General features: G+C 38.9%; 1 protein-coding gene across 2 annotated transcripts in view; it reads right to left on the bottom strand.

Moving 5' to 3' along the window:
• Positions 1-20,440, bottom strand: part of Tek (TEK receptor tyrosine kinase) — a 92,408-nt gene that overhangs the window by 34,515 nt on the left and 37,453 nt on the right. For both annotated transcript variants that reach the window (XM_048360047.1, XM_048359968.1), the window contains exons 3-8: positions 12,098-12,208; positions 11,609-11,761; positions 9,563-9,694; positions 8,824-8,964; positions 4,687-4,815; positions 245-396 (exon numbers count right to left, since the gene is read on the bottom strand). In XM_048360047.1, the coding sequence (XP_048216004.1) occupies positions 245-396; positions 4,687-4,815; positions 8,824-8,964; positions 9,563-9,694; positions 11,609-11,761; positions 12,098-12,208 (818 nt within the window). The remainder of the gene's footprint in view (positions 1-244; positions 397-4,686; positions 4,816-8,823; positions 8,965-9,562; positions 9,695-11,608; positions 11,762-12,097; positions 12,209-20,440) is intronic.

Here is a 20,440-nt window from a genome sequence, read left to right as displayed (position 1 = left end):
TCACCACACAGCTGGACAGTCCTCTAGACTGAGGGCCATCTTGACATTCCACGGTATCCATCAGTGCAGTGGCATTTTCTCAACCTTGCACCATAGCACTGAGCATGAAGAGGGTGTGGTGAGGCTCTTCTACATTGTCTGGAATAGGGTATTTTAGCAAAGCTGTCCACACACTGGTTGGGGAGGACGTAAACATGTACTGACACAATCTCATTGAGGAGGGCAGAGTAAGAATGTCTCTTACGTGGAGCACCGTCCCATCCGGCTTCACCAGTGTCATTTCTTCATTGGCAGGCAGTGGCCAGCCAGAGGCTTTGCAGATGGGGCTAAATTTACCACTGTTGACTTCTATGAGATCTGGTAAATCTTCTATCTGTGGGGTCCTCCTTGGCTTGCCTGAATAAAGAAAATATTGCCATGAAATTGAATTTTCCACATAGCAACAACAATGCTAGCAAAAATAATTCCTTAGCAAGTTATGAACAATGAAAGAAGTTTGAAAATATTTTGTTTTATCTTCACATCATAAACCTGTGAGGTGAATGTTATTTTCTCCTCTTTATAGATGAGGAGAGTATAGCACAGACCCCAAAGTCCACATTCTTTACTGTAATTCTGTGTGCTGGCAGAGTGCCCAAGACTCTCAGTATTAAAAAAAAGAAAATAAGGCCACACCACTCCCATGCCTTACTTCTCAGTTCCGATCTTCCTTATATTATATTTTTCAGGGGATCTCTTAGCCTTTTTGCTCAATTGTTCTTCCACTCGTGCCACGCCTCCACTTCCAGCTTTTTGTTAGGTAGAGATAAGAGTGTCACAGACTTTCCTAACTGGGATGGTTTAGAAGCACAATCCTCACATCTCAGCCTCCTAAGTAGCTAAGATTACAGATGTGTGCTACTAGTGCCCAGCTCCCACCTATCTTTTTAATAGTATAATAACTAAAAACAAGTTACTCTTTCTTCTTTTACAACTATTTAAAGATAATAAAAATATATTTTAAAAAATCTCATTCTTCCACCCAGCACATATTCACACAATATTCCTGCCCATCAGTCTTAGCCTTAAGATGTGTGAGGGCTATGTCAGAGATTGGGAATCCTGCCAATGACAGATAACATGCCAGCTTACAAAATTGACAATTAATCAAAAAAGTAAAAGAATTATGAGTCCTTCAATCAGTCTGTACTCAACAGTCAAATTAAAAATGGTACCGCTAATATTAAATGAAGAAAAAATATTCATTATGAATGAAGGTAATGATATCAAAATTCCTTGGCTAACAGCTCCATACTAGGAAATAAATTTTCTCCGAACTGAATTTTTTTCTGAACTATAGGGACTTAGAGAACTTCAGTCTATTTGAAATTAAGAGACATTTAAGCATGATTGAGTGTCGTGCAAGTGTGTGCACCAAAGGAGGTCCATCTTCAGTGTTACAATGTTGAAGGTGGTAGGGGTTTTAAAAAATGGGATCTAAAGCCAGGCACCAGTGGCTCACACCTATAATCCTAGCTACTCAAGAGGCTAAGATCTGAGGATAGTGGTTCAAAGCCAATTTAGGCATGAAAATCTCCAAGTAAACATTAAAAAGCTGAAATGGAGCTGTAGCTCAAGTGGTAGCATTATAGTCTTGAGTACAAAAGCTCAGGGACAGCACCCAGAACCTAACAGCTGACTTCAGGACCAGCACAAGAGAGAGCGAGAGCGAGAGAGAAACAGAGAAAGAGACAGAGAGAGAAAAGGAAGGAAGGAAGGAAGGAAGGAAGGAAGGAAGGAAGGAAGGAAGGAAGGAAGGAAGGAAGGAAGGGAAGAAAGGTGAGAGGGAGGGAAGGAAGGAAGGAGAAAGGGAGGGAGGAAAGGAAAGAAAAGAGAAAGCAGAAGAGAGGAGAGGAGAGGACTGAATGTAAAGTCATTAGGAAGAATTCCCTCAGAAGGGATTGATGCAGCTCCTGTAGGATCCTGACTAATCCTTCAAGAGTGGGTAAGTTGATAAAAATAGTGAGTCCTAAGTCTCTCTGGCTTCCTATAGTATTAAATTATCTCTTCTGAATGCACTTGCCTCATCTATCATGAAGCCAAACAGACACAGAACCATCCAAACTTAGAATTTCAGCTCCCAACACTGTGAGCTATATAAAAGTTTCCTTGCCTTATATAATACACAGCTTGGGGGTGTTTTGTGATAGAATTAGAAAACAGACTAATGAAAGACCAAAAGTTATCCAATACTTAGTAAAGTATACAGTAGCAAGAAGTGCCCTGAGAGCAGCAATAAGTTATGGGCTTCTGCAAATGGTGGTAGGAAAAGATAGAGTCAAGGTAAATACATCAGTACTGGTATTTGATTCTGATATCCCTTGTCTCAGGCCCAAACTGAAATGGGCAAAATTGTGTGGAGCAGGAAGGAAAGAGGTATAATTACAAAGCAACCCCTTGATATATCTGTAGATGTCCTCTTATACATTCTGGATGGAGGTAGACGTGTGGTAAAGAATAGAATAATTTAAAGGAAGCTACTCTCTGACAGCTGAGGTCTAGGACATCTGGGTAAATTTTAGGTTCTCCCAATGAGAGCACATGCCTTTCACATCAACCGCTTGAAACTAAAAGAAGTAAGGTACAAAATATGAATCCTTAAATTTAGTAATTGCCGCCTTTAAATCCAACCTTTGGTTGTCCCAAAGTATTTCCTTCCTTTGCTGGCCACTCCCTAATTCTTGCTCTGGAGAAAACTCCAGACTTGAGAGAAGAAGAAAAGAATACAAGCTAGAAATCTTAAAGCCTTGAGAAAACAACTATAGATATCGTCTCGCTATGTGCGTTCCCATATTGAAGGCAGAGAAAAGAATATAGCTACCTTATTCCATAACATTTATATTTATGTTTTTAGTTTGAAAATACATTAAAGTGTTCTGTTTTAATTTTTAATGTGTATTTTTGGATATAGATTGGCAAACTTTTTCTGTAAAGAAAATGAATATATTTCAGCTTTGCAAAGCCAGTTCTCACAAAAGTAGCCACTATTTGTATTGTAAGTGAATGAGTGTGGTTGTGCTCTAATAAGATCGTCTCTACAATAACAGATGATAAAAAAAACAAAGAAATGATATGCTAATTCACAATTGCATCCAAGATAAATCTCAATATAGGCATGGTAAGTGAAAGCAGCTAGTCACAAAAGGCCAAATGTTATGTGATTCCATTTACAGTGTATAAAAGGTCAAGTGTAGGCAAATCGTCACAGTCAGAAAGCACATTAATGATTTCCAGACAAAGGAGGTAAGGATGAGAGTTACTGCTAATGGGTTCAAGGTTTCTTTGGGCATGAGGACAACAGTCTAAAACTAGATTATGGTGATAACTTCACAACATCATAAACAGGCTAAAATCCATTGACTTGTGCATTACAAAGGTATAAACATCATGATATTAAAATTATAGCTCATGGGGCTGGGGATATGGCCTAGTGGCAAGAGTGCTTGCCTCGTATACAATGAGGCCCTGGGTTCAATTCCCCAGTACCACATATACAGAAAATGGCCAGAAGTGGCACTGTGGCTCAAGTGGCAGAGTGCTAGTACTAGCCTTGAGCAAAAAGAAGCCAGGGACAGTGTTCAGGCCCTGAGTCCAAGCCCCAGGACTGGCCAAAAAAATAAAAATAAAAATAAAATAAAATTATAGCTCAAAACCTAGGTGCCGGGCTGGGGATATAGCCTAGTGGCAAGAGTGCCTGCCTCGGATACACGAGGCCCTAGGTTCGATTCCCCAGCACCACATATACAGAAAACGGCCAGAAGCAGCCCTGTGGCTCAAGTGGCAGAGTGCTAGCCTTGAGCGGGAAGAAGCCAGGGACAGTGCTCAGGCCCTGAGTCCAAGGCCCAGGACTGGCCAAAAAAAAAAAAAAAAACTAGGTGCCACTGGCTCACACTTGTAATCCTACCTGCTTAGGAGGCTGAGATTTGGGGAGTACTGTTCAAAGCCAGCCTGAGCAAGAATGTCCGTGAGACTCTTCTTTCCAGTTAACCATCAAAAAGTCAGAAGTGGGACTATGGCTCAAGTGGTAGAGTGCCAGCTCAAGGACAGAGTACAGGCCCTGAGTTCAAGCCCCAATACTACGTGTGTGTGTATACATACATATATATGTGTGTGTGTGTGTGTGAAGAAAGCAGTTGTGGTTTTTTAATTCTAAAACAGTGAATTGTATTTGAAGCCAGAATTATTAAATTGAAAACCGAAAATTCCATTTTGAGATGTGTAATAAGTACAAAACCTTGGGTCCAACTTCTAGTGACAATCATTGTATGTGTAATCTTTTGTTTCATTCTTTCATCCCTTTTTGAAAATTTTCTTTGTCAAATTTTTCCCAAGTAACACTTTTCCTATGGTACAGATCCAGGGAAAAGGCTGGTCCTAGAGAGGTAAGAAGGAGAAGGAGGAAGAGCTCTTAGCTTGCCAGTTATTACTTATTATGCTACAAAGAACACATGTTTATTCCTAGTGGAAAGAGAAATGAAGGCTGGAAGGAAAACTCATAGGGATGAATGGAACTTAAAAAAAAAAGATTACAGATACATTTATCCAGAGGAAGACAAAAGTAACTTGATACTGGGCCCAGAATGTAGCAAGAAACTTCTGTTCTGAGGTGCTAAAAATAACCCTCATGACAGTGTTACCTGGCTTTACCTTCTCTCTCACACTGGAGCCCTTGCCATCCTTGAGAGCAGAGACATCCCTGGAAGCGATCACACATCTCCCCTTTGGAACAACTGCACCTCAGTTTACAATCTGGCCCATAGTAACCAGGTTGGCATGCTGTAAAGACATCAGAACAGTGTTAATCAGAGAGAGAGAGGGAAAAAATGAAGGCTGAAAACAGTTTTATCCTCTCATCATGTTATCAACTTTGCCCACGCACATAAGTTAGTGCGTGGTTTATTTGATTTATCAGAAATGTTGAAAGATGAGGAGTGGGGTGTCTGCTTCTAAAGCATTAAATAAGTTCCTACCTGTTTGTTTCTTCCCAAGATACAACTGTATTCAGACACCAATAACCTGAAAGTATGTAGCATTGTGAGGCAGGGGGAGCAAGCGGGTTCTATCAAAGATGTGAAATATGGAAAATAGGTTCATGACTCGTTTCTTTAGCTTTTCCCTTAAATTATTCAATGCAATTGAAGGTTAAAATGCCACATAAGTCCTGTAGTCTTAGTTGTCTGCCAAATCAGAAGAAATAATTCACGCAACGGCAGTTACTTGAAAGTAAGAGAGAACCCTAGAACAGAGAGAAGATTCAAAGCTTTTGCCCTTCAGGCACACAAAATCAGCACAGACTCAGAAACTCAGATGAAGATAAAATAACTGAACAAAGTTTGACCTGATGCCCAAGTGTTGGGATTTGAAGCTGGACTCCTACTAAACCTACTAAAACAAAACAAAATCAACATTCCTCAAAGGAATACTTCACACTCCAGAATTCCCACAGTGTAACATTCCCAGTGTCCAAGATGTAATCCCATGCTATGCAAAATAGAATGAAATGGAGAACTATAATCTGTTCTCAGGAGAAATGGAAGTAAGTTGAAACCAACTGTGAAGACCTAGAGACAAGAAAGAGTAGATACTCTTAAAGCAACCCTAAGTATGCATGTCAGTGAGGCACAAGGAAATATATTAAAAACAATGGAAACATATGGAAATTTCAGCAGAGAAATGGAAATGATAAAAAATTACCCAAGAAGAACCAGTATAATAGAAAACTACAGCTATGCTTATATGGCTGTAGCAATAGAATGGAGGTGACAAAGCAAAGGGTTGAACTTGCAGCTAAATCAATAGATATCCTGTCTGAAGAACACAGGGAAAAAGGATTAGAACCTCAGGGAACTATGAGACAATATTATAAGATACAGCACACATGTAACTGGAGGTTCAAGAAGAAACAGAGGGAAAAGGGAAGAAAGAAAAGATTTCTAGAAATTGTGGTTTGGAATCCTCAATTTGTTGAAGTTGGCACGATTCTAGTTCAGGAGACCCAAAATAAGATTAAAGGAAATGATGTTAAGGCATATCATGATCAAATTGTTGCAAACTAAAATATTAGTCTTTGCAATCTTATTTCTAATGTTCACTGCATAGCAATGCATTTAAATAGGCTCTGTTCTACAAAAACTCCTGGGAAGGTGAAGGCAGAACCACTCTTTTACCTTTGAGGCCCGCTGAATGTCCTGAGATGGTTCTTACAATTTGGTAGGTAACAAATGGATTCGGTTGACTAGTTGTCCTCATTTTTGTCAACTATAATATTACCAAAACGGATGCAAAAAGCCTGTCCCTACGCAAGATTTTTGTTGTAGTTGGATAATTTACTCACCCAGCCCAGATGTAGTCTTCATTTTAGCTATCATTCACAACTAAAATCTCCCTAGGGTCAATGTAGTCCCTATCCATGTTCTAATGGGAGTTTTTGCAGAAACAGAAGAAGAAAATTTAACACTCATGTGTAACCAAAAAAGACTCAGAATAGTCAAGAAACTATTGAGCAAGAATAACAAAGCTATGTGCTTTTTACTACCTGATTTTAAAATATTCTTCCAAGCTACGGTAATCGAGACAGTAGGACAGTCACATCAGAAACAGACATACAGACCGATGAAATGGAGGGCCCAGAAATAAATGTATATATGTACCATCAGTTGACTCCAGAAAGGCACTGAGAATACCCAATGGGGAAAGTAAATCAATACATGGCACAGGGAAAATTAGATAACCATAATCCAAAGAATGGAGCCAGTGTGACATTCCATATCATATACAGAAGTCAACCCAAAATCAATTCAAAACGTAATCATAAGACCCAAAATTGTAAAACTACAAAAAGAAAACAGAAAATCTTTTAGTCTGGGCAAAGATCCTTGGGGTATGACCTGAACTCACAGGAAATAATAACAAAAACACACAAAAGGGATTGCATCAAATTAAAAGGTTTCTTCTGCACTGTAAAAACTATGCACAACAGACTGAAGAGACAATGGTAGAATGGGAGAATATACTTCTAAACCATTGTCTGAGAATGGGTTAAGGTCCAAAATGCATACAGAACTCAACTCTAGAAGAAAAAAAACCTCTTGATTTAAAAATTGGCAAAAAACGTGAAAAGACGTTTCTCAAAAGAAGTTGCACGAAAGGCCAGCATGCATATGTAACTATGTTTAATATCAACTTGTCAACAAAGAAGGAAAAATCAAAACATCAATGAGATACCATCACATGCCTGTTAGAATGGCTGTTATAAATAGGACAAGCAAAACCTAGAGAAAGGGCAACTCTTGTACATGGGTGAGGAGAATATAAATATGGAAAACAATGTGGAGGTTCCTCAAAAAACAAAAACAGAACTTCAATACAATCCCAAACAAAAGAATAAAAATCTGTATCTTGACAGACATCTGCTCTCCTCCCATATTCTTTGCAGTATTACTCCCAACAGCCAAGATAGGGAATCAACTATGATAATCAACTTTACCTCACTATTTTATGTAAAGAAAATAGATATATTTGTACAACACACACACACACACACACACACACACACACAACTTTATCCTTAAAAAGGAGGAAAATTTCCAATTTGGGGCAACATGGATGAGTCTAGAGGACACCATCTAAGTGAAATAAGCCAGGCCCATCAGTACAGAAGCTGCATGATGGATGTTCTACATAGAAGATAAAAATGTTCAAGTCATGGAAGCAGAAAATAATGGCTGCCAAGGACACAAAGGTAGAGGGAAATAGAAAGATGTAGGTCAAAGTACGAAAGATTTTTGTTATCTAGTTTAAGTAAGTATTGGACATACATGACATAGAAACTATAGTTAATAACAATGGATTGTGGAGCCAGGAATTGTAATTGCCTGTGATCCTAGCAGTCGGGAGAGTGAGATAGGAGGATCAAGAGTATAAATCTAGACTGGGCTACATTTTGCAAGACACTGTAATAAAAATAAATAATAGTAATGCATTGTGCCCTTCAAATTTTTGTTCTCCCTACACATACACACAAAAGATAACTATGAGGTAATGGGTAATTAGTTTGAGAGTGGTAATTATTTAGCACTTTGGTAAGGCCCACTGCTGAAAAGATCTTTATCATTTTCAAACCTTAAGTCTGCCTAGACGGAATCTTAAACTCTGAATTTTATGGCCCACTGGTAAAAACAATAACAAACAAACAATCTTCAAAGGTCTTTCTATTGCAAGTGCCCTCTGAAAGTGAACAGCAATGGAACCATCTAGGAGCTTGTTAGAAATGCAGAATCTCAGGTCCCAGTATACAGCCACCAAACCAGAATCTGTGTTTTAACAAGATCCCCCTAGTGATGTATATGATAAAACCTTTCTGTGAGCACCATATTCTTACTGTGAAAATATCACTTCTTTTGGATGGAAGCATCTGTGGTTTGAAAATTTGTAGTCCAGCAATACGTGGCAGCGCACTTTTCCTGCTGTGTCGGCTTTGTGATTCCCAGAAAACTGTATCACCTTTGTGTACCAGATGCCACTTCTTTTTTTTTTTTTTTTTTTTTTTTTGGCCAGTCCTGGGCCTTGGACTCAGGGCCTGAGCACTGTCCCTGGCTTCCTTTTGCTCAAGGCTAGCACTCTGCCACTTGAGCCACAGCACCACTTCTGGCCATTTTCTGTATACGTGGTGCTGGGGAATTGAACCCAGGGCCTCATGTATACGAAGCAAGCTCTCTTGCCACTAGGCCATATCCCCAGCCCCAGATGCCACTTCTTTAATTCAAGGGTATGATGGGCACCTACCTTGATTGCACTGCAGGCCCTGCCAACCTGTGGCACAGGAACACCCATAGGGGTCTGGGAGACAGAAAACATAAGACTTGCATCCTTCTGTTCCACTGCATCTTTCTTTACAGGTTCTGCCAAATGTGTGCAATTCACAAGCTTTGGGAGGAAAAGGAAAGTTAATTCAGAATCAAGTGGCAACCCCTGTAAGAGTCTCTATTAGAGTAATGAATAAGGAACACAGACAATCTCATCTGCAGCATGGACAGTAGGAGTGTTCTTCAGTCGCAGAAAATGAGACCACCTCACCCAGAGAGAACACATCACCTTTCACAGTTTGTAGGTTGGGCCCTGCCCAAACCTAAGATGTGATTGTCACATTGCTAGTATTATAAATTATAACATTCCAGTAGTTGGCAATAAAGGACATTTAGGAAAAGAATATCTTTTCCTAATTCACACAAAGGTACCCTATTACCTAATAAAGGCCATTTAACAATCATTTCCATCTATGTCTAAATATAAACTTTTAGATCCAGGAACAATGACTTTTTAATCAACAGTTGAGAGCTGGACATGGTGATATACACATGTAACCCCAGAGCATGGGAGAGTGAAGCAAGAGGGGCATGAGTGTGAGGCCAGTTTGGGATCTGTAGTCAGACTCTGACTTAATAAGTCAAGGCATGAATGAACAAACAAATGAATGAACACATTACTCCATTCACAGGTGACTCATCAAGTATTCTTCACTTACCCTTCTCACATGTCTTCCCCATAAACCCAGGAGGGCAAATGCATTCCCCAGTATCTTCATGGCAGACTCCATTGTTCATACAAGCAGTACAGTCCTGGTTACATTCAGGGCCCCACTTATGAGCTTCACATCCTTTTGTTAAGAAAAATAACATAGTAGTGAGTATAACACATTCACTCAAGAAACCTTATTGAGAAACTTATGAGAGCATCATTTTAGTATTTTAGTGAACACTAGTGAATAAAATACAGATAATGGAGATAAAATATAGTCTCCACCCACATACCCATGACTCATATCTATACTCCTAGTTACTCAGGAGAGTGAGCTCTGAGGCTGTCTGTTCAAAGCCAGCCAGGGCAGAAAAGCCTATGAGACTCTATCTCCAATTAACCAGCAAAATGCTGGAAGTGGAGATGTAGCTCAAAGGGTAGAGCATCAGACATGAGGATAAAACTTGAGCAAAGTGTGAGATCCTGAGTTTAAGCCAAAATACTTCACACATGTATACATGTGCACATGCATGCACAAGCATGCACACACACACACACACACACACACACACACACACACACACACACACACACAGAGTCTAGGACTGCCTTAGCAGAAAAGAAAATAAAGCTAGAGAATGTACTCTAGGGTGAAGACGGGAAGAAATCCTGGCTTGTTCAGGGAGCTGTAAGTGTGGTAGAGATTCCAGCAGTGGTTTTCAGGGTTTTCAGTCCCTGACCAGGCCAAACATTCATGGCCCAGGAAACCCTCCCAAACTAGAGTGTGAGAACTTTTGGTATGGATGCAAGGAGGGAGAAAGCCAAAAAGAAAGGAACAGCCAGCAGTATCCACTATAATTCAGCTGCAAAATATATTAAAAAAATGGTGACACAAGATACACAAAACCAACGACACAATGTTTTTTAGATTCACCTTTCCTAGTTACTTCTAATACTTGGTGGTCTTTTTTGTTGTTAACTATATCCAAGAATACCTTATAAAATAAAGAAAACCGGGGGAGGGGGAGGTCACCTTTTGGTCAGGAGTTCAGTTTCCTGTCTAAGTCTGAAGGGGATGGAGCTATTTGTCTCTGAACATTAGTCTCACAGTGTTAAGCTTGGACCTAAGCCTACACTGATGTCACTTACAATCTCATTGGCAAGAACTTCTGGTTATCAATATTTTCTCTAAAATAATCGGAAAGACTGTCAACACGAACCATTTCTATCAATCTTCCACATAATAGACAAAACCACAAAATGTCAAAAAGCCAATACTTAGATTCCTTAATATATAAAAGGGGAAAGTCTCTGCACAATTTGTGATTTTTGGAGATCCAGGCCACATGTTCAAAAAATGATGGCAGACGTGAAGCTAGAGGAGTTGCTCAAGTGATACAGCCCTAGGTGTGAGTGAAAAATTCAACAAGAGCACAAAGGGTCTGAGTTCAAACACCAACCAAAAAAAAAAAAAGTAGCAGACAATGTAACATGTGGCAAAATTAGACAAACTATACTTTTTCAAATTTGAAAAAGTATGTAGCATCTGTCTACCCCAGTACATGTATACCTGCTGTGACTGGGAATTCACCAAGGCTCAGGGGTCTATTCTCAACACCAGCTCTGTGCTTAATATAGAGTTATGATCGATGCATTTTGTTGAATGAATGAATGAATGAATGAACACAATGCAAAGGAAAATAAGCTACCATCATGAATTAGTGATATCAGTCATCAGTTGAATGAGAATGAAGCTCAGGTATTTACAACTGAGCCTGAAATTTTTTTTTTTAGTTTTTACATTTTTAAATTTTTTATTGCGATTATCAAATAGAGGTACAAAGGGGTTACAGTTCCATAAGTCAGATCATAAGTACAATGCTTCTCGGACAATGTCACCTCTTTCTTTGGTTCCCCCCTGCATTCTATTTCCTCTGGAACTTGCTTGTTGGCTTTTCTGAGTCCTTAGTGTCTTTCCAACCAATCCCTAGTTTTTGTTTAAGCATCTGAAGTCAGTTTCTGCTACTTGCACCTAAAACACCTAATCACTTACTCCGAACTATCAGCCTGGTGAAAGCCGAGGTGAACAGGTTTCCTCCTATGTACCGAGCTGAGTACACGCCAGCATCCTGGGGCTGAGCATGAGGCAGGTGTACTTCTAAAATATCCGGTACTTCATGCCGGGGCACTGAATGGATGAAGGAACCTGGTCGGAGAGATAAGTACAGAACAATAAGTTGCACTTTACCCCCCCTTCCCTGTTTTCTTGTTTGTCCTCACAATCAGACAACCTCACACATTAAGTATGTATTGCCTATATATGCATCATGTTCATTGATGAATGTACACTATGTGTTATATGTATGCATTTAGATCCTCATCTTAATTTATTCTTATTAAATAACCAAACACATGGCTTAAGAGGACATCTAACACAGACAGAACTAAATGGGTTTCCATGGTCACAGCCTGCCCTCGAACTTGAATGGGATCAAACTTACTTCACACCAAAGCGCTGGAACAAAATTAAACATACACTTACCATTTTTGTAAATCACCGCATCTTCTTCTTTAATTAACACCTTTTTGAAAGATATATTCACATTATCGCCCCTATCCACAGTCATAGTTAACGTAGCTGGTAGGAAGGAAGCTTTAAAAAAGAAAACAAATACCAAAAATGAAATCATATGCATTTCCAAGGAGCAACTAATATGGAGCTTCAGAAGATAAGACACAGCATTTCCCAGGAGTTTTTATAATACCAGAATTTGCCAGAAGTCAGTTGATTTGTAATATGAAAAACAATAGTGACTTTTAGAGCTTAAAGTTATGCATCTTTTAAGAATCAAATAAAAAAATGGTCATTACTTTTATGAAAAGGCAAACATACGCATACATTATATATTAATTCAATTTTCCATGTAATTATATGGGGGAAATTGGGGCTTTATGCTGATTAACATCCATTATCAAACTAAGTCTTGCTATTAACTACAAACCATATTAACTATGAATCTTTTATCTTTCTCCAAAACATACCAAGTTTCCGCAAAGTGGAAAAGAAAAAGAGCATCTGCCAACTTGCTTTTCCCTTGGTCCTTTTGTGTGACAGTTGTTGTTGCTCAAAATAATTTTAATTCTTTTAGAATGTTCCAAGCATATCCCAAATGGAGTGAGCACAATGCTTGACTTAGTAATGGTATAAATATTGGAAAATTAAAGAATTAAGATAAAGAAGGAACCTACTATCTTATCTTCTGTCATTCGATATGTACAAGCTGACATAGGAGAATTGGGCAATACCAGGAGGAAACAGCAAGTTATTCTCTGACTTATAAAATCATAAGTCAAGTGACTGAAAGCTTCTGCCCCTGTATCAGTCCTGGAACACAATATTGTCTGAGTCCCTTGGTTTATGAATAAAATCTCCTAACATTCTCCCTTCTGAAACAGTTTCTGAATTCCTTTAATTTATATCACAATATTCAAAGTATCACTCACTCTCTGTGGAATAAAGGGAAATTAATCTTGTGCTTTTTAAAGTTAAGCCAACTGTTAACAATGGAAGAATTACCATTAAAAGTAGAGGAAACAACATGTTATATGCCTGTAATCCCATCTACATGGAAAGCAAAGGCGGTACCAAAGCTAGTCCCAGGCAAAAACATAAGGCCCTATTTGAAAAATAAACAAAAATGAAAAGGGCTAGACACATGAGTAAAGTAGCAGAGTACAAATTTCCTAAATACGAAGGGCAAGAGAGAACAGAAATAAACAAATGACTAAAATGGGAACAAATAGGTATAGAGAAAATGAAGGCACAGAAAAGACAGAATAGGATGGTAAAAGATTATGACCAATGTATGTTGAAATAGCTGCCTGTCATTTTTCCATAAAGCACCCTACTAAACCTTTGTTCCTTCTGAAAAGTACAAGGCGGCGACGGTGGGTGGGGGTGGGTGGAGGGTAGAGAATCACAAAGTGAATGAAAGCATGAGCTTTTTTTATGAACTACATCATAACCATATTAAAGAAAATGGCATATCAACTTGGGAATGAAGGATACTAAACTAAAAGAAGCTTTTTTTTAATATTTTAGGTATAAAAATAATCATTACAAGATAACAAGATAGAACTATATACCATCTAGTAAAATTTCACTAGACCATTTTATTCACATTTCTTGTTCAGAAAGAGATAATAATCATGAATATGTACATGCACCTAACAACAGAGCTTCAAAACCCATGAAATAAAAACTAACAGAATTAAAGCAAGAAACTGAAAAATATACAAGCACAGCAGAAATTTAAAAAAACAGATTGATCATTCAGACCGAAAGCTACCAAGAAAAAGTATAGAATAATACCTCTAAATATCTGTTGACTATTCATGAAACCCTGCACCTAGTTGTATGATACATGTCCTTTTCAAGTATATTACCTCCCCATTAAGTCACAAAATCCATCTCCATGAAAAACAAATTCTCTGACCATAATGCTCTAACTTAGAAATTAATAGCAAAATACCCTAGATCCTATAGTATGAATTCCTGTAGAGTTTCAGCCCAGGACTGAACTTTTAGTGTCAGACACTCCTGAAAAACATGGAATGAATCACCCAGTCACTGTGCCTAGGCTCTTATTTCATCTGTGTCTTTTGCATAAGGGACTTGAAAGACATTTCTCAAGGGCTGAGTGTACTTTTGGCTTAGATGGTTACCCTGAGAGGGCAGAAGATGCTTCAAAAACACACTGTTGACTCATTTTCTGTGGCTATAGGCCCCCTGCCTGCTTACTAGGGCCTGGTACCCTCTCAGGACCCCTTGTGTGCCATGTGTGAATACAAAAGATAGCATGGAAGATATCATGGGGCAAACTCAGGGGGAGCATGACATGCTGCAGAGGCAGTGTGAGAAACAGAATCAAACATCCAGGGCTTAAATCTCTGCCACTTACTGGGCCATTTTGAGTGAGTTATTTCACCTCTGGGAATCTCAGTGTCCTCATTGTAATTTAGAAGTAATATCTGCCATCAATGTTATTAGGAATATTAGGTGATAAAAGTCAAGCCCCCAGGGGTTTGCAGTATTCTTCCCAAATAGAAATAAATGACCACATGGCTATGCTGACACTTGTCCTATAAACTATGCAGGGAAGATCGGCAAGGATGGGCAAAGTGGGTATATAGCAAGATGGCAGCATGGAGCTTCTTCTCACATTGACGAAGTGCCTCATTCAGCCACCCTGTGTGTGTGTGAAGTTCTTGACTTCTAGGCTTCTATGAGAACTTTTTTTTTCTGATAATTTCTCCTCGTTGCTTTCTATGTGGTTTGTTTATATTTTTATGGCCCCTTTGTTGTGAAGATTGTTCAGTTGACCGTGGGACTTCTCAGCATTGTATTCTGAAAAGGAACTGAGATTCCTCAGTAGGCTCAATTCCAATGTAGCTTTTTCCCTATCCTCTAGCTCTTTTATTATTTCAGACTTTGCACCTTGTAAGCTCCTGTTTTCTTAGGGGCACGGTCACAGCAGAATTCAGCTGCTGCCTTCAGTTACCTCCTATGCTTATGTCTCTAGGCTGATCATCTGCTGATTATTAATAAAGATATTCTAACTTCATATCCTACCTTGGCCTTCCTTCTAACACTTGGGTCTAGCTTGTATTTGGTGTATATATAGTAATGTCAAGTGACTTAACTAGATCCTAAATAATAGTGTCTACTATAAGCTAAGCAGTATTCTAAACACTTTACTTAATTTTAATATTCATGATATCCCTATAATTATTATCATTAGCCAAATTTTACAAGTAAAAAAAGTTAAAATGTGGAGAAAAAGTAAATTACAAAGAGTTTAAGTTCATCCAAGTTATAATATCACACAAGTACCTGGAAGAGTTAGGATTTGAGCCACGGAAGCTGGCTGGGTATGTGTGTGTGCTGGGGCAGGGGGGAGCGGGGTTGTCTCATGGCTTACCTAACATTAGCACCCAGAGATTTTAATTCTCCAACCACCTCGTTTTATATTTCATGTGGCTGAGGCCTAGGTTGGAACATGACTTGCTTAAAATTATTAGGATGGATTAAGAACCCTAAGAACAGAATTAACTTATTCTTCAAGCTCTGGAGGAAGAAAGTAGACAGTAGTTAAATTTATAAACAGATATGCCTATCATGAATGAAAAACAATTGAGCAAAATTTCTGTTGTCTCCTTTGAATTTAATGTTAGGTAAGCACTCAGGGTAATACTGTATTTTTATGTCACTATTTTGTATATTTTTAACAACAGCCCCATCAAGACAGCATATCTACAGTTCACTGAAATGGGCATAGAGTTATAGAAGACAAAGTCCCTGACTTCAAGCCTCCTAACAGTGAGTTCATGTGGAAGTCAAGGCACAATCTGAAGATCTCCACATTCATTCCACAGCACCTTCTCTCCAGACATAATAGTTTCCAGGCCTATCCTTAGCTCTGCTATCAAATCATGAGTTTCCTCCCTTCTCTTGTCCAACTTCCTACTAGCATCCACCAACTCCTATCCTTTTATCAATCTCCACCTAGGTGTCTCTGAGGACCCTATAGCCCCTCGAACACAGGGTAGCTAGCTTCATAGCTACTGTCTAAATGCCCTTGCAAATGGTGTTTGCCTCTACTAGACAGAGCTTTCCAGGAGATCAGGACTGTATGTTGTTTTAAAAGTCAGCACAGGCAGGTGGATAGAGCCTGGTCTGTGGGATTCAGGACTGAATTCACTCTCCCATCTCCAACACTCACTATGAGTGACAGCAACTTTTACAAGTGTGATAGGCCCCCATCTATGAATGGGTCTTAGGAACGCTATCCTGATATGCATTTAGTAAAGACTAAATTAGACAGCAATGTATGTAAAGTTGCCAGGAGAGATGTCAGACACTTAGTATTCAGGAAATGTTAAGATCCTGGCTTCTCCAATCTATGGCACAAATAGAATAATTGTAGGATGCAAAAGGATAAACAAACACTTCTGCTTTCAGTTTTTCCTCATTATTTTATCATGAAGAAACATAACATATCTACGTAACATCTGTGTTATGTGCCTAAAGACTAGCTCCTCTTTTACGTACCTACAGACTCTTTATCAACTTAAGTCATGTTTGGCTAGTGTGATGTTCTAATGCAAAGCTATTCCTTAGTAAACCTCAAAGGAAAAAGGAACCCTACATAGCTTTGAAGAATCATTCTCAAACAGATTTTTGGATCTGAGAAACTTCATAACTCACTACTCCCAAATGAAATTCCCATTGAGTTTTGAGCACATTACTGTTGATTATTTTAGATGATGCTATTGATTAAAAAAAAAAAACAGTTTGGTTATTTGAGGTATGTGAGCCAATTTCAGCTGTGTTTTGGCACATCTCAAATGGATTTTCCACTTCCTTCCCAGAAGTACGAGTCAGCAACAAGCAGGAATATGGTGATGTTTGTTCTATCCTGCTGTGTCCTGGGCAGACATATCTGAGTTTCCCTGATGCTTGACTACAAGATTAATGCTGGCATGAAGACAGTTTTGAAGGTCTTTCTGGTTCACCACTAAGAATGGTTCTTCTCCTCAAGCTATGTTTTCCCAGCTGAATGGTCAACAAGAAAAACTGAACCACTTCTCCAACCTAGTACTTATTGTTAGGAGGAAAATTTATTACTTAATTTCCTAATTAATACAAGCCTCAGAAATTCATAATATGTAACATTGTGCAATTAAGTAAGAAAATAATCAGGTCCACTGAATTATTTTTCCAAGGCACTAAAATATTGGTTGATGCTGAACATTTACTGTAATCCTTAGGTTTCTCATTGACTCTCAAATATATTGGTAAAAAAAAACCCTGTATCCCCATTCTTCTTCAGATGAATAAAAAATGACTTCAATTAAGTAACTTGCTCTGCACCAGACTGGACAGTGCAGAGTTAGACTCAAACCCATGCCCGGCTGATTTCTACTCCCACATCTTTTTTCTGTGTCCACAGCTGCATGTTAGGGTTTCAAATGGAATCACTGTACGTTTTAAATCCAGTGCTCAAATCAGAGAAAGAGTTTCTAACAGTGAGACTGATATGCAAAAGGAAATGTTATGGTTATCAAGATAAGTACTAAAGTCAGATTATCAAATCCCATTGCAGACAATAGTCTTATTTTGAAATGTGTTTTTATACAAGCATTTAAGAGCACATTATTGTGTAAGTCAGTGCACATATAGAAGCTGTGTATATTTCTAATCAACAATTTTTACCATCTTATTTAAAACTAAACAGAATTCTGTAGCTTTTATTATATCCATTTCACAGATAGCTATAAATGAGACTAATAAAGGTTAAATAACTTGCTTAAAGTCACACAGCATGCTGGGCACTGGTGGTTTATGCCTGTAATCAGGAGGCTGAGATCTGAGGATTAAGATTTGAAGCCAGCAAAGGCAGGAAAGTCTGTGAGACTCTAATTCCAATCAACCAGCAAAGAGCCAGAAGTGAAGCTGTGGCTCAAGTGGTAGAGTACTATCATTGAACAAAAATGCTCAAGGACAGAACCCAGGCTGAGTTCAAGCCCCAGGACCAATGCATTAGTGCATAAGCACACACATACACGCACACACACACACACACACACACACACATACACACAGCTTCGTGCGGTGAGGAAAAGTTCAAAAAAAGTTCAAAGTCAAGGGTGTAATTCCACTACATCTTCTCCCCACTGATGCTCGTTATCCAAACCTGTCTACCTCACTGAACTGAATTTAAGATACCTTTTACATGTGATGACCTGGGCTCTCAGTTTGGAGAAATTATTATAGTTGTTTTTTGACATAACAATATTTTGGTTCACTAAGACTATCTTTTATCCTTTATACATTGTCAAGAACAATCTCTAGACAGCCCATGGTGACACTTCACATTTGATCCCCATGAAACCCTTTGGGTATCATTCTCAAATCTTCATTCAGAATGTGGAAACTCAGCAATGACATTACTCTTTACACAAATGCAATCCAAAATGACACCTGTGAAAAATAATAGAGCTGACTTTTAGCCATGATGGCTTTGGCACACCTCATATCCCTTTGTTCAACCTCCCTTCCCTCACAGGAGAGCTGCATTCCTGGGAATGTCTATTGTGCACTTTTCCCACTTGCCCTGGTGTTACAGAAAGTTGAACATTATAGTTTCGCTAAGAAAATACTTTGCTTTATTTGTAATGAATAGTGGTTTAATCACTTTGGGCCTTAAAATGAGCTTGCTGTCTTAAAATATTTTACTTACTACCACTAGCAAATTCAATGAATTTTTTAAACAGAACCTCAGATAGCAAGTAACTGTGAGCACTACCATGGTATAGCAGCTAACCTCTGAACTCTGCCATGGTGTGGCAAGATAGAATCTTGATAAGTTCTCAGGACCCAACTCCCCAACAATTTACCTGGTCAGAGATTTATAAACAAGATTTATAAACATTTTCTGCCTTGAGAAACACTGATCTAAAATATCCTACAGATTCTTCTGTAAGAAACTTCCAATCAACTGGGCATTGGTAAATCAAGGCTATAATACTAGTTACTCAAGAAACTGAGCTCTGGGGCTGGGAATGTGGCCTAGTGGTAGAGTGCTTGCCTAGCATACATGAAGCCCTGGGTTCCATTCCTCAGCACCACATAAAAAGAAAAAGTTGGAAGTGGCACTGTAGCTCAAGTGATAGAGTGCTAGCCTTGAGCAAAAAGAAGCCAGGGACAGTGCTCAGGCCCTGAGTTCAAGCCCCAGGACCAGCAAAAAAAAAAAAAAAAGATGCTGACATCTGAAGATGACAGTTCAAAACTAGCCCAGGCAAGAAAGTCTATAAGATCTTATCTCTAATTAGCTACCCCAAAGCCAGAAGTGAAACTATGGTTGTAGTGGTAAAGTGGGAGCCTTGAATGAAAAAGCTAAGGACAATGCCCAGGCTCTGAGTTCACAGCAAAGGAAGGAAGGAAGGCAGAAAGGCAGGAAGGCAGAAAGGCAGGCAGGAAGGAAACAAGCAAGCAAGGAAAGAAGGAAAGAAGGAAGGAAGGAAAGAAGGAAGGAAGGAAGGAAGGAAGGAAGGAAGGAAGGAAGGAAGGAAGGAAGGAAGGAAAGAAGGAAGGAAGGAAAGGAGGGAGGGAAGGAGGGAGAGAGGGAAGGAGGGAGGGAGGGAGGGAGAGAGGGAGTGCCAATCAGAGCAGTGTTGTACTACTTATCTGAATCAATTTTGTTTTGTTAGTCATGGTGCTTGAACTCAAGGCCTGGGCACTCTCCCTGAGCTCTTTTGCTTAAGGCTAGTGCTCTACCACTTTGAATCACAGCTTCATTTTCAGTTTTCTGGTGGTTAATTCAAGATAAGAGTGTCACAGACTGTCTTGCCCAGGCTGGCTTTGAACCACAGTTCTCAGATCTCAGCCTCCTGAGTAGCTAGGATTACAGGCATGAGCCACCAGAGCCTGGTTTATTGTTATTATTATGGTGTTGCTCACTTTTGAAAATTTTTATTTCTATTATAATTTTCTCTTGAATATATTACCTTCTGTTAACATATTTAAAGTCAAATCACACAAAGTGTCAAGTGAAAATGTCAAAATACCAATTATTTGGTAATATTTTCCTCCATTGCTGCAAGTTTCATATGCATTATATACATACAGACAGTCATTTTTTAAGTGCCATGAAGTAGATCATGTGATGTATTTAATTTCATGTTATAAACTAGACACAATGCCTAATGGGTTGTACTATTTGGACTGCATGGTATGTATCTAGTGAGGGAGCTAGTCTCTTTTATCTCCAATGTTCCATGTAGGAGAGATAGCAGGTGAACCAATGCAATAGCAATACAAGAC

The sequence above is a fragment of the Perognathus longimembris genome, chromosome 1 (genome assembly GCF_023159225.1).
Source record: "Perognathus longimembris pacificus isolate PPM17 chromosome 1, ASM2315922v1, whole genome shotgun sequence".
Taxonomy (NCBI): domain Eukaryota; kingdom Metazoa; phylum Chordata; class Mammalia; order Rodentia; family Heteromyidae; genus Perognathus; species Perognathus longimembris.
This window is presented reverse-complemented; position numbering and strand designations above follow the sequence as displayed.